Genomic DNA, 13687 nt, shown 5'->3' on the forward strand with positions numbered 1-13687 from the left:
AGTGTTCGACTTGTGATTTTGTGATACGGAATCCAGCATATCTATCTTGTTTGCTGTGTCATAATAAAATAATAATAATAATAATAATAATAATAATAATAATAATAATACATCACAGTCCTAGACACTTGGGAAGTGTTCGACTTGTGATTTTGTGATACGGAATCCAGCATTTCTATCTTGTTTGCTGTGTCATAATAAAATAATAATAATAATAATAATAATAATAATAATAAAACATCACAGTCCTAGACACTTGGGAAGTGTTTGACTTGTGATTTTGTGATATGAAATCCAGCATGTCTATCTTGTTTGCTGTGTCATACAATATAATAATAATAATAATAATAATAATAATAATAATAATAATAATAATAATAATACATCACAGTCCTAGACACTTGGGAAGTGTTCGACTTGTGATTTTGTGATACAAAATCCTGTATGTCTATCTTGTTTGCTGTGTCATAATAAAATAATTATAATAATGATGATAATAATACTGATTTCCCCCCCTCGAAATATACAGGTCAATCTTTTCCAGGGTTCTTGGAATAATGCAATTTCAGTCCCAAACTTGTCAGCGGAGGAGGCCTTGTGCCTTTGCATCGCATGGAGGATGCTCTGGAAGGAACCCTGTCTTGCAGCCAATGCGGACGAGAGGGAAGTAAACTGTTTGAGTTGCCAGGGAGACCAAGCGCGCACACTTTGGAGATGCCAGCCCCATTGCCGCACATGTGGAAACATGGGATGAATAAGCGCATGAGTCGGCGGCCCATTCCAGGAAGACGGCATGCCAGGAGAGGGATGTCATGGCTGGATGCATCACGAGCCCAAAGGCCACCCGTTGGGAACATCGATCTTGCCGCGGTCGCCGGCAACTATGCGCCCCATTGTGAGGCAGGCCCATGTTTCCATACTGATGTGATAAGAGCATCCATCATCCCCTGAGGCCATGTCACAACAAAGAGGCCCAAGGAATGAGGCTGGCTTTCAAGGGTCATTCCTGAGCTCGCAAAGCAGCCGGTATTGGTTTACTTTTCTCTGGGAATCAAAGTGTCTGTTGACCAGTTTTGTTAATTAAACAAACAGGAATCATAACAATAAACCTATTACAGTCGAGTCTCACTTGTCCAAGCTAAACGGGCAAAGGTGCGATGCAAAATAATAATAATAATAATAATAATAATAATAAAGAAAATTGTACAGACAGACTACAAACAGAGGCACAACTATGTGGCCCAAAGGATTCATTGGAACTTATGCCTCAAGTACCACCTCCCAGCAGCAAAAAACCGGTGGGATCACAAACCTGCAAAAGTATTGGAAACTGAGCACGCAAAGATACTGTGGGACTTCCGAATCCAGACTGACAAAGTTCTGGAACACAACACACCAGACATCACAGTTGTGGAAAAGAAAAAGGTTTGGATCATTGATGTCACCATCCCAGGTGACAGTCGAATTGACAAAGTCGAACATCTCCCAAATGTCTAGTACTGTGTGATGTATTTTCAGATGATAAGTGCAGATCCCAGTAGGGTGGCCTTTTGCAGTTGGCAGATTGTAATTTTGTCAATGTCTATTGTTTCCAAATGCCGGCTAAGATCTTTTGGCATGGCACCCAGTGTGCCCATCACCACCAGGACCACCTGCACTGGTTTCTGCCATAGTCTTTGAAGTTCAATCTTGAGGTCCTGATAGCGGCTGAGTTTTTCCTGTATTTTTTCGTCAATGCGACTGTCACCTGGGATGGCAACATCAATGATCCAAACCTTTTTCTTTTCCACAACTGTGATGTCTGGTGTGTTGTGTTCCAGAACTTTGTCAGTCTGGATCCGGAAGTCCCACAGCATCTTTGTGTGCTCATTTTCCAATACTTTTGCAGGTTTGTGATCCCACCAGTTCTTTGCTGCTGGGAGGTGGTACTTGAGGCATAAGCTTCAATGAATCATTTGGGCCACATAGTTGTGCCTCTGTTTGTAGTCTGTCTGTGCGATTTTCTTACAGCAGCTGAGGATATGATCCATGGTTTCGTCAGTTTCCTTGCACAGTCTGCATTTTGGGTCATCGGCTGATTTTTCGATCTTGGCCTTCATTGCCTTTGTCCTGATGTCTTGCTCCTGGGCTGCAAGGATCAGGCCTTCTGTCTCCTTCTTCAGGGTCCCATTCGTGAGCCAGAGCCAGATCTTCTCCTTATCAGCTTTTCCTTCAATTTTGTCAAGGAACTTTCCATGCAATGTTTTGTTGTGCCAGCTGTCAGCTCTAGTTTGTAGTACGGTTTTCTTGTACTGGTTTTTTTGTCTGCTGTGCTTTGAGCAGTTTCTGATTTTTGACTTCAATCAAAGCAGGTTCTTCACTTTGCTTTACATATTCTGCCAGGGCTATTATTATTATTAGAAATCACCCTCTGCAGAAGAAGACAGTGGACTTCCTTCCCACCCTTGGACATTCAAAATCACTCATAAAAGACTCCTTCTCCTGCAAGGGAGACAAGAAGTCATCAGGTGATGAGACAAAAGCCACCTCCTTCCTTGGACTCTGAATCATACAATAAGATCCCCAAATCTTCAGTAATGCTAGTCCCAAAAAGCCAGCCTAACTTTGGCATTTCAAGTGACGGTTCTATCACAACGATGCTGTCAAATCAGGAGACTTTTAGAGAGGGAACGAGAGAGAGGCAGGCAACTGGTCTACAAATAGATATCTGATCTGGCTTCTACAATTATGCCTGGGTTGTAACCTTACACCGGGAGTGAGCAGCTGTAGACTAGGCACATTAACCTCACTCACTTCCTGAGACCACTGCAACTGCCACAAATGACTGATCAAGACCAAACTTGGCACACAGACCACCCATGAACCATTCTATACCCTGGTGCGGTTTGGAGGACGAGGGGCCATGGACGATGGGAATTGCAGTACCTTCACTCACTTCCAGAGACCACTGCAACTGCCACAAATGACTGATCAAGACCAAACTTGGCACACAGAGCACCCATGACCCATTCTATACCCTGGTGCGGTTTGGAGGACGCGGGACCATGGACGATGGGAATTGCAGTACCTTCACTCACTTCTTGAGACCACTGCAACTGCCACAAATGACTGATCAAGACCAAACTTGGCACACAGAGCACCCATGACCCATTCTATACCCTGGTGCGGTTTGGAGGACGCGGGACCATGGACGATGGGAATTGCAGTACCTTCACTCACTTCTTGAGACCACTGCAACTGCCACAAATGACTGATCAGGACCAAACTTGGCACACAGAGCACCCATGAACCATTCTATACCCTGGTGTGGTTTGGAGGACGAGGGGCCATGGACGATGGGAATTGCAGTACCTTCACTCACTTCCAGAGACCACTGCAACTGCCACAAATGACTGATCAAGACCAAACTTGGCACACACAGTACCCATGACCCATTCTATACCCTGGTGCAGTTTGGAGGACGAGGGACCATGGACGATGGGAATTGCAGTACCTTCACTCACTTCCAGAGACCACTGCGACCCCTACCAATGACTGATCAAGACCAAACTTGGCACACAGAGCTCCGATGACCCACTCTACACCCTGGTGCGGTTTAGTAGCGGATTAACCATGGACGATGAGACTTGCCTCTTAAAAACAAGCCTTGGAAACGGAAAAAGGACAAGGCGACAAAGCTTTGACTCATCCGGCTCATTCTAGGCGGGTGATGCCTGCCTTCGCCTGTACGGCTGTCTCTTAGTAACCCTGCACACCGTGACTGGTGAGCATGGAAACAAGGGAGGAGGAGCAAAGAGGAGGAGAATAGAGATCAGCTGTCAGTCGCTTGGCTCGCCCCCTCCTCCAACCACAAGCCACATTCCCTGAGGCTCAGTAAGACTTCCTTCCCATTCATAAGCCCAGCCGGGACAGTCAGCTTCCCCAGCGAGAGAAGGGCGAAGGACCGGTGACAGTCAGCTTCCCCAGCAAGAGGAGGGCGAAGGGCGAAGGACTTGTAACAGTCAGCTTCCCCAGCGAGAGAAGGGCGAAGGACCCGTGAGCTCCGACATCTCCAAAGGAAAGGTGAGCCCCAAAGAGAACTTGGTGGGGATGGAGTTGAGTGCGGAATAGGACCGTGCAAGCCAACTCTCGGAAACAGAGAGAGGATTTCGGAGCAAGTGCTTGCAGGTGGATGTGAGGATGGATCGAGTGACTAAGCTTTCCCCTGGAGTTTCCGGGGCTTTGCAAGAAACAGAAGCAACTCCATGCTGGGAGAAAGAGAGCAAACCAGAGTTAGGGATTGTTCTTTTCTTGTGGTTCCACAATTTGTTGTTGGCATTTACTTTGACAAGAAGCATCTTGTTTATTACGTATTGGTTCACTTATTTTTAAAAGATATGAAATGGGGAAAGGCGAGCTCTTGAAATCTCACCATACTTTTGAGATGTGTTTCATCTCTTGCCTCTTCAGCATGACGGAATTGTATTATACTAGAGCTGGGAGGGTTCCCAAGAGGCCATGTAGTCCAACCCCTGCCAATACACAGGGAAAGCGTTCCTGAAAGACATTGACCCGGCTTCTGTATTTTGAATAATAAAATGTGGACATAATCAATCAACAGAGATGCCCGGAATTAGGTGAAAACTCTCCATCTTAGCAAATAATTTTGCTAGACACAAGACAAAGATGGGATACATGAATCCCCCCATAACGTTGTAAAGCCAGCTTTGCATGCCTTTCTCTTGCTGGAATGCAATGAGATCCGTGCTGCAAAGTTAAATCGGATCCTTCGAGGTGACCTCCCAAGTCCACAAATGGGCCACGGCCTGTTCCACACCTGTCTTGCCATCTAATAATAATCCAGTTTGCATGGGCCGGCACAGACGACATGCTTCCTGGCAACCATTGCAGGGACATGGCAAAACAGCCTGGAAAACTCACAGCAATCCATAATAATAACATTTTATTCCTAACCCACTTTCTCTCCCCGAAGGGACTCAGGGCGGCTTCCAAAGCCAAACATTCAGAGCCACGTACGATCATAAAAACACAATGCTCTTAAAAATAATAACAACTGAGTAATAGATAAAAACATGAATAAAAATAGAACCCATGGGAGAAATGGGCGGCCAGGCCTCATAAAGTCCATGATCAGTAAATATTATTTGAATATGAAATACAAATACAGCAGAGTCTCACTTATCCAACATAAACGGGCCGGCAGAAGCTTGGATAAGCGAATATCTTGGATAATAAGGATTAAGCAAAAGCCTATTAAACATCAAATTAGGTTATGATTTTACAAATTAAGCACCCAAACATCATGTTAGACAACAAATTGGACAGAAAAAGTAGTTCAGTCCGCAGTATCACGATATATTGAAAACATTGACTACAAAAATGCATTGGATAATCCAGAACCTTGGATAAGCGAGACTCTACTGTATAGAAATATGAAAGCAGCTCTCAGGATGTGCATAACCTTGACATGATATATTTGCACTTTTAGCACTTTGACCTAGATTCTTTGAACCCAATCCATGATTTTAACATTTTATCTTGTATGTGGTTTTTTATGACTTGCTTTTATTGTCTGATTGGTTGGTTTTATTGTTTTGTTTTTATTGTTCTGTTCGGGCTTGGCCCCATGTAAGCCGCCCCGAGTCCCTTCGGGGAGATGGGGTGGGGTATAAGAATAAAATTATTATTATTATTATTATTATTATTATTATTAACAAGGACATTGGTTGGGTTGGAGAGGGATGACATTACTTGTCAACCTTTCCATAGGCTATGGAGCATACCGTATATACTCGAGTATAAGCCAGTCCCTTTTTAGGGTTGCAAAAGTCTCCCTTGGCTCATATTCGAGTGAAGGTCCTACCTGGCTTATATTCAGGTTGGCTTATACTCGAGTATATAGGCAATCAGAGTTGGGGAGTCTTATCTTATTATTATTCCGCAATGTATGGAAATAGTGAGACTGTGCAAAGTGGGCTGACATTCCAGACTATCCTATCTTTACTACGGCTATTTTCAGCAGTAACCGGAGACCTTACAAAGCAGTCTGCATCTGGTGTGAAGAACCCCTAGGAGAAGCCGTGAGTCCAAACCCAGACGTCTGCAGTTGAAACTGATCCAGGTCTAGGGAGAATGGAATTAATCCTTCCTAAAATCCTGAAGAGCCTCGACCCAACCTAAGATTTCCTAAGTGACAGTGTGCGCCTGTTAGGGATTCCTCTTCTTCAGAGCAGGAAAGTGTTCATGAATCAGAGGGGCAGTTGGAATCTGAGGAGGAGATTTTGCAAGTACCCACATTTCAGGAGAGGCAGAGACGTCGTTCAGCTAGAATATCTGCCAGAAATGCAGCCGAGTAATTGGGAACTGCCCTAGCAGCGGTGAGGGGACTCAGGGCTATAAAGCAGAAGCAGGTGCAGCCAGCTCTTGCTGGTAACAAACTGACTCTAAAGCCTAAGCCTTCGCTCCCCTTGTGCCTGCTTCAAGTCTGCATCTGGGAAACTGCTCCTAAGGATTTATTGCTGTTTCTTTGTCTGAAGTAAGACTGCTATTTGATTTGGGGATTTATCAGAGACTAAGAACTGTGCGTGCCCTAAGACTTCCTTGCTTCTTTTGCATTATTCCACTGAGTGTGCTGTACTTGATGTTTTGCAGTTTTCATTTACAGTATTCCCTCACTTATCGCGGGGGTTAGGTTCCAGGACCGCCCACAATAAGTGAAAATCCGCAAAGTAGGGACGCTATAAGTTAAAGGTAAAGGTTTCCCCTGATGTTAAGTCCAGTCATGTCTGACTCTGGGGTGTGGTGCTCATCTCCATTTCTAAGCCGAAGAGCCGGCGTTGTCCATAGACACCTCCAAGGTCATGTGGCCACTGGCATGACTACATGGAGCGCCGTTACCTTCCCGCCAGAGCGGTACCTATTGATCTACTCACATTGGCATGTTTTCGAACTGCTAGGTTGGCAGGACGCTATATTTATTTTAATACTTATACACTAATCGTTGTATACACTAATAGTTATACACTATTTTAAGTCTTTATCAACCAATTGTGTGTTGGTAAATCGCCTCCTTCTCCTCCCGTTGCTGCTTGGGCTCCTTTTCTCTCCCTTTGGCTTCTCCTTCCTCCCTTCCTTAGGCTTTTTTTTTTCGTGTCAGGAGCAACCGGAGTTACTTCTGGAGTGAGAGAGTTGGCCGTCTGCAAGGACGTTGCCCAGGGGACATTGCCCGGATGTTTTGATGTTTTACCATCCTTGTAAGAGGCTTCTCTTATGTCCCCACATGGAGCTGGAGCTGATAGAGGGAGCTCATCCGCGCTCTCCCTGGGTGGGATTCGAACCTGGCAGCCTTCAGGTCAGCAACCCAACCTTCAAGTCACAAGGCTTTTATCCTCTAGGCCACCGGAGGCTCCTTTTCTTAGGCTTCCTTTGGCTGTAAATTGTACATTTTTATGATTTATAATAGTCTTTTAGAATTTATAGAAAAACTGCGAAACAGCAAATCTGCGAAAAGTGAACCACAAAGTAGTGAGGGAACACTGTATATACCACAATGTTTTAAGGCTGGTCTTGAAAGACAAAACAGGACAATGCCCAAGAAACGTCAGAGTATGGTCAAGATGGCAAAAATGATTAAGGAGGGAGGATTCGCAAGCAAAGAAAACTTGCAGCAGTTCACAACTTCTGAGAATGCCTTCCATAGATGTGGGTGAAACGTCAGGAAAGAATACTTCTGGAACATGGCCAGACAGCCCGGAAAACACACAACAACCTTGCAGCGGTTTGCTTTGGCCTGACTTAACTGGGAAGGACGAGACTCCATCTCCTTTGTTGCCTCTCTCTGAATTCATGGAGCGCCAATTCCCTTTGCAGAACTGGATGAGAACAAAGGAGAAAAGTGGGGGGCAAAATACTTGCAAAACTTGCAAAACAACCGGAAAAGTGGGACAACTCTCCATGCGTCACGACATCGATCAGCGTCGCTGTGTTCGGCCACAATTACAACCCTCAAACAGCCCATTATGGGCTTAAATCGATGAAGGGCACCAGGAGAGGGAAGGCTGGAGGCAACTAACCTAGTTCAGAGCACGGACAAATTACGTGTTTGGACTATTGGCTCAGGGCGGTTTGGGATGCAGTCATTGGCTCCAAGCCCTCCAGGACGACATCCACAAAAGGTGCCTCTTTTATTTATATAACCCCCATTTTAGAAGGATATTGAGAGGGACAAATTAGGTATCTCAGGTTATGCATTATCATCACATTTTGATTTGCACCTCCACTAATGAGTGACTTTTTTGTGCGTGGGAAACAAACGCCACACATAATAGGCTGTGTCAAATGCTCTGCTATGGCTGACTTCTCTGTTATTTGAGAACACAAAAATGCTGGACCGCTCTAACAACCACCATGTCACACTACACAGTGAAGCCACCGAAATCCACAAGCACCATTTCAACAGAAAGGATGAAACCATGAAAAGGAACAAAATCTGGCAACCAGTATTAAAAAAACTCTAAAATCAGGACAGACAATAAAGAACAACACTCAGAAAACAGGGGAAATTCCAGGCAGAGTCTGCTAACATCTCCCAACAAAGGATTCCCCCCAGGCATGAAACAGCCAGGCTTTGAAACTGCAAGGCTATTCGATGCTAATCAAGGTGGTCAATGGCAACATTTACGCTGGCCTCAAACAGACAAGAGTTATTTCTCCCACCCTGGACATTATTCCACAGATATAGATAAACAGTAGAGTCTCACTTATCCAAGACTCACTTATCCAAGGTTCTGGATTATCCAAGACATTTTTGTAGTCAATGTTTTTAATATATCATGATATTTTGGTGCTAAATTCATAAATTCAGTAATTACAACATAGCATTACTGCGTACTGAACGACTTTTTCTGTCCAATTTTCTGTCTGATGTTTTGGTGCTTAATTTGTAAAATCATAAACCTAATTTGATGTTGAATAGGCTTTTCCTTAATCCCTCCTTATTATCCAAGATATTCGCTTATCCAAGCTTCTGCCGGCCCGTTTAGCTTGGATAAGTGAGACTCTACTGTATATAAACCCCACTTTTCTAGTTTCCAACAGACCTCAACATCTCTGAGGATGCCTGGCATAGATGTGGGCGAAACGTCAGGAGAGAATGCTTCTGGAACATGGCCAGACAGCCCGGAAAACTCACAGCAACCCAATCTTCCACAAAGAGCCCCTCCTACTGAGAATGTTTATGCCCTTGACACTGTTATTCAGTACTATTTTAAATTGGTTTTTTAGTGGATTGGGATATAGGATGTGATATAAAAAATAGATAGACAAATGGATGAATAGATTAGATAGATATATAGGAAAATAGATTGGTGGATATTTGATAGAGTTTATGACCAAAGCAAGCCATATCCTAAAAGAGCCTGACTTAAAGTAGTTTAGTAGTTTTTGTTTTCCTTTGTAGTCAGAGCAATGCCTGAAAGCGAGCCTTAACATGCAATTATATACCGAAAATTAGGAATAATGTTATGTTTTGTGAAGAACACCCTTTAATTTCAGACAAACCTGTTTAGTGTGGAAATAGGAAGCTGTGCCCTTTTGACCCGGAGGCCTAATGCAAAAGAGGAATAATTATTAGTGAAACACTCTGGTTTCCTCCTTTCCAGACCAGAAACAATCAGGGCCAGCTAACCACCTCCCAACAAAGGATTTCCCCCAGGCAGGAAGCAGCCCAGCTTTGAAGCTGCAAGGTCACTCAATGCTGGTCAAGGTGATCAATTGCATCATTCACAAGAGACAAGAATTCTTTATCACATTATTCCACAGATATATAAACCCCACTTGCCTAGTTTCCAACATACCTCACAACCTCTGAGGATGCTTGCCATAGCTGTGGGTGAAACGTCAGGAGAGAATGCTTCTGGAACATGGCCATATAGCCCGGAAAACTCACAACAACCCATGATTATAATAGCTGGTATATAGGCTTTTGATCAAGAGCAAATATCTGTGTTCAATTCCAAGATCTGCTAATTTTTGCCAGAGGTGATGATGATGACAAAGATAATAATAATAATAATAATAATAATAATAATAATAATAATAATAATAATAGCCTACTGTGAAACTACAACTATTAATAACAACAAAAACAGGCAGTAACAGCACAGGCCTGCAATGAAAACAATAGTAAGAACAACCACCTTGAGAAGCAAATAATAACATTATATCTATTTTTAAATGTAAGTGTCGTAAGTCTATATATCAAACTTATTTATGTTTCATATGTATGTTTATGCACATAGCCTGAAGGTCATTTTATACACAATACTTTGAGTAATTTTGTGCATGAGACAAACATTTGTACACATTGGCCCACCCAAAAGCAAAAGCATCCCTCTCTTAACAGTGAACGTCGATAATTTCGGGGTATTTTTGTTTCTTTTTTTAAACTAGATTTGTTCAGTAATGGTTTGCCTTTCCCTTCCTCCGAGATTGAGAATTGCCAATATTCATCTTGGTTCTTCCATCACTTCTGAGTCAACACTATATTTATTAATGATACAATTTTAGACTCAGCTCTAAGCCGCCCAAGAACAAACGGACTTCAGAAAGGTCGGAAAATATCAAAAAGCTCTTGACAGAGCCAGCTCCCGAGTGGAAAAGCCCTGAATAAATACAGGCTTCAGATCTAATGTTAAAAATAAAAATCTTATCCTTAATTCTCCACTTACTTTGACCAACCAACTTGATCCAGATTTTGTGATTTTTAGTTTGCATCTATAATCTGCAATTATCAATAATTCACATAGTTTTTGCGCCTTGAACTGATTATCTGTAATTATCAATAATCTGTAATTATTGATAATTCACATAGTTTTTGCACCTTGGACTAATTATCTGTAATTATCAATAATCTGTAATTCACTTTGAAATGGTCATATGACTGGGCAAATAAATTATTATTATTATTATTATTATTATTATTATTATTATCTGTAATTATTGATAATTCACATAGTTTTGGCACCTTGGACTAATTATCTGTAATTATCGATAATCTGTAATTCACTTTGAAATGGTCATATGACTGGTCAAATAAATAAATTATTATTATTATTATTATTATTATTATTATTATCTGTAATTATCTGTAATTATCGATAATTCACATAGTTATTGCGCCTTGGACTAATTATCTGTAATTATCAATAATCTGTAATTATCGATAATTCACAAAGTTTTTGTTCCTTGTGGGAGCATGATGATGACCTTTGTTTGGTGTATTTTGTTTGTTTGCTTGGAGGATACTATTCTGTGCATCTTTGTGCCTTTTTGTCATGGCCTTGGGCTTGTAATAATAATAATAATAATAATAATAATAATAATAAGTGGGAAGTGTCCCGACGTGTGATCCAATACAACAGCCAGCAAAGTGTCTGCTGTGGACTCATCTTGTTGTGTTCATAATAATAATAATAATAATAATAATAATAATAATAATAATAATAATAATAATACACATTATTTGCCGATACATCACATAGTCCTAGACACTTGGGAAGTGTCCAACATGTGATCCAATACAACGGCCAGCAGAGTGTCTGCTGTGGACTCATCTTGTTGTGTTTCAAATAATAATAATAATAATAATAATAATAATAATAATAATAATAATAATAATAATAACGATCTGCCAACTGCAAAAAAAATTACGATCTGCCAACTGCAAAAGGCCACCCTGCTGGGATCTGCGCGCATCATCCAAAAATACATCACACAGTCCTAGACACTTGGGAAGCGTTCGACTTGTGATATGAAATCCAGCATATCTATCTTGTTTGCTGTGTCATAATAAAATAATAATAATAATAATGCACATTATTCGCAGATACATCACATAGTCCTAGACACTTGGGAAGTGTCCGACATGTGATCCAATACAACAGCCAGCAGAGTGTCTGCCCTGGACTCATCTGTATTAATTATTATTATTATTATTACATGTATTATTTTACTCTATTATTATTAAAAGGATACATAAGCACATTTACATTGAAGAAGATGAGAATAATGATTGGATCAGAGTTGGGCAGTCTTATCTTAAATTTGAAATCTTCATTGTTTTTGTGTTTTGTTTCACTATAAGTTGTTAATGTATGTAAATAAAAATTATTATATTGGGGGGGGAAATAGCATTCTAACATCAACTAAAACCACCAAAAGAAACAATTCAGCAGGTTAAGATAGTGAAAAGCTGGGCAATGGTGCAAAAATCAAACTGTCTATGCGTATGCATAGATGGGCCTCCAAGCTAATATTTCTATTTATTTTCCAGGCAGAGCAACAAAACATAGAAGACTTTTCTGCAAGGAGTAAGAAAGGATTTATTATCAGTCAGCGAGTGCCAAGTATGGCATCCTAAAACGCTCCCCTTTCCTGGCTCATGAGCGCCCCCGGACACTACTACAGCCTGCCCCGGACTCTACTCACCCCCCGCTTGTACTCAGACGGGACGATGGGTGGCATTGCCCAAATCACCCCCTTCCTCTACCTCAGCAAGGGGAGCGTGGCCTCCAATAGACAGCTGCTCTTGGCGCGAGGCATCACCTGCATCGTCAACGCCACGGTCGAGGTGCCCAACGCAAACTTCCCCGACTTTGAGTACTACCGGGTGCCCGTGGCCGACATGCCCAGCGCCCCCATCTCCATGTACTTCGACAGCGTGGCCGACAAGATCCAGAGCGTGGCCCGGAAGCGGGGCGCCACCCTGGTCCACTGCGCGGCCGGCGTGAGCCGCTCGGCCACCCTCTGCATCGCTTACCTGATGAAGTACCAAAACGTCAGCCTCTCCGAGGCGTACAACTGGGTGAAGTCCCGCCGCCCGGTCATCCACCCCAACGTCGGCTTCTGGCGGCAGCTCATCGACTACGAGCGGGAGCTCTACGGGAGGAACAGCGTGAAAATGGTACAGACCACGTACGGCATGATGCCCGATGTTTACTGGAGAGGGAGGAGAAACTTTGTGCCTCTCTGGGGGATCTGAAGAGCACGAAGAAACAAGGGCCTCCCCAAAACAACAAACCGATCACAACCAAGAGCGTTACCCACCAAACCTTACAGCCAACTCCAGTTCCTTTTGGGACTCTCAAAACTGCAATGTATTTAATTTTTTTCGACACACCAAACCAGCAACCCTGTAAAATTGAGGGGACTTTGTGGGGATAACTTGGAGAGAGACTCTTCTATTTATTTTCCAGGCAAAGCAGCAAAACATAAAAGACTATTCTGCAAGGAGTCAGAAAGGATTTATTTTCAGCCACTGAAAATTTCAATTTTCCATTTCAATATTAGCACTTCATGAAGCCAGACCGTTTCAGATGGTGGAGAATGTGTGACTCAAATATTGTTTGGCAATGCAGGTACTTTGTATTTTATTTTATTTCTTCTTATTAACCAGCATTGGAAGAAAACCGGTTGGTCCTTCTCCTCCTCCAAGGACAGATCACTTCTAAATCATTTAGTAGCCGACGTCCAATGGCAGAGAAGTAAATATGTAATTATAATCTTATTTTAAAAACACAGAGTCTTTCCATTTTGACAATGCACAACTATCTTTTGTGTGTCTTTTTTGTGTGTGTTGTGGGGCGGGGGTGGGAAATACTTTAACTAGACAAACTGCCACAAATAAAAT

General features: G+C 42.4%; 1 protein-coding gene across 1 annotated transcript; it reads left to right on the top strand.

Annotated features, from left to right (window-relative positions):
* Positions 1–3676: 3676 nt before the first annotated feature.
* Positions 3677–13604, top strand: dusp14 (dual specificity phosphatase 14). Its single transcript, XM_008120117.3, has 2 exons — positions 3677–4062; positions 12332–13604. The coding sequence occupies exon 2, from the start codon at positions 12440–12442 to the stop codon at positions 13037–13039; it is 600 nt and encodes a 199-aa protein (XP_008118324.1). The 5' UTR covers positions 3677–4062; positions 12332–12439; the 3' UTR covers positions 13040–13604.
* The last annotated feature ends 83 nt before the right edge of the window (positions 13605–13687 follow it).

Source organism: Anolis carolinensis, unplaced genomic scaffold, assembly GCF_035594765.1.
Source record: "Anolis carolinensis isolate JA03-04 unplaced genomic scaffold, rAnoCar3.1.pri scaffold_7, whole genome shotgun sequence".
Taxonomy (NCBI): Eukaryota; Metazoa; Chordata; class Lepidosauria; order Squamata; family Dactyloidae; genus Anolis; species Anolis carolinensis.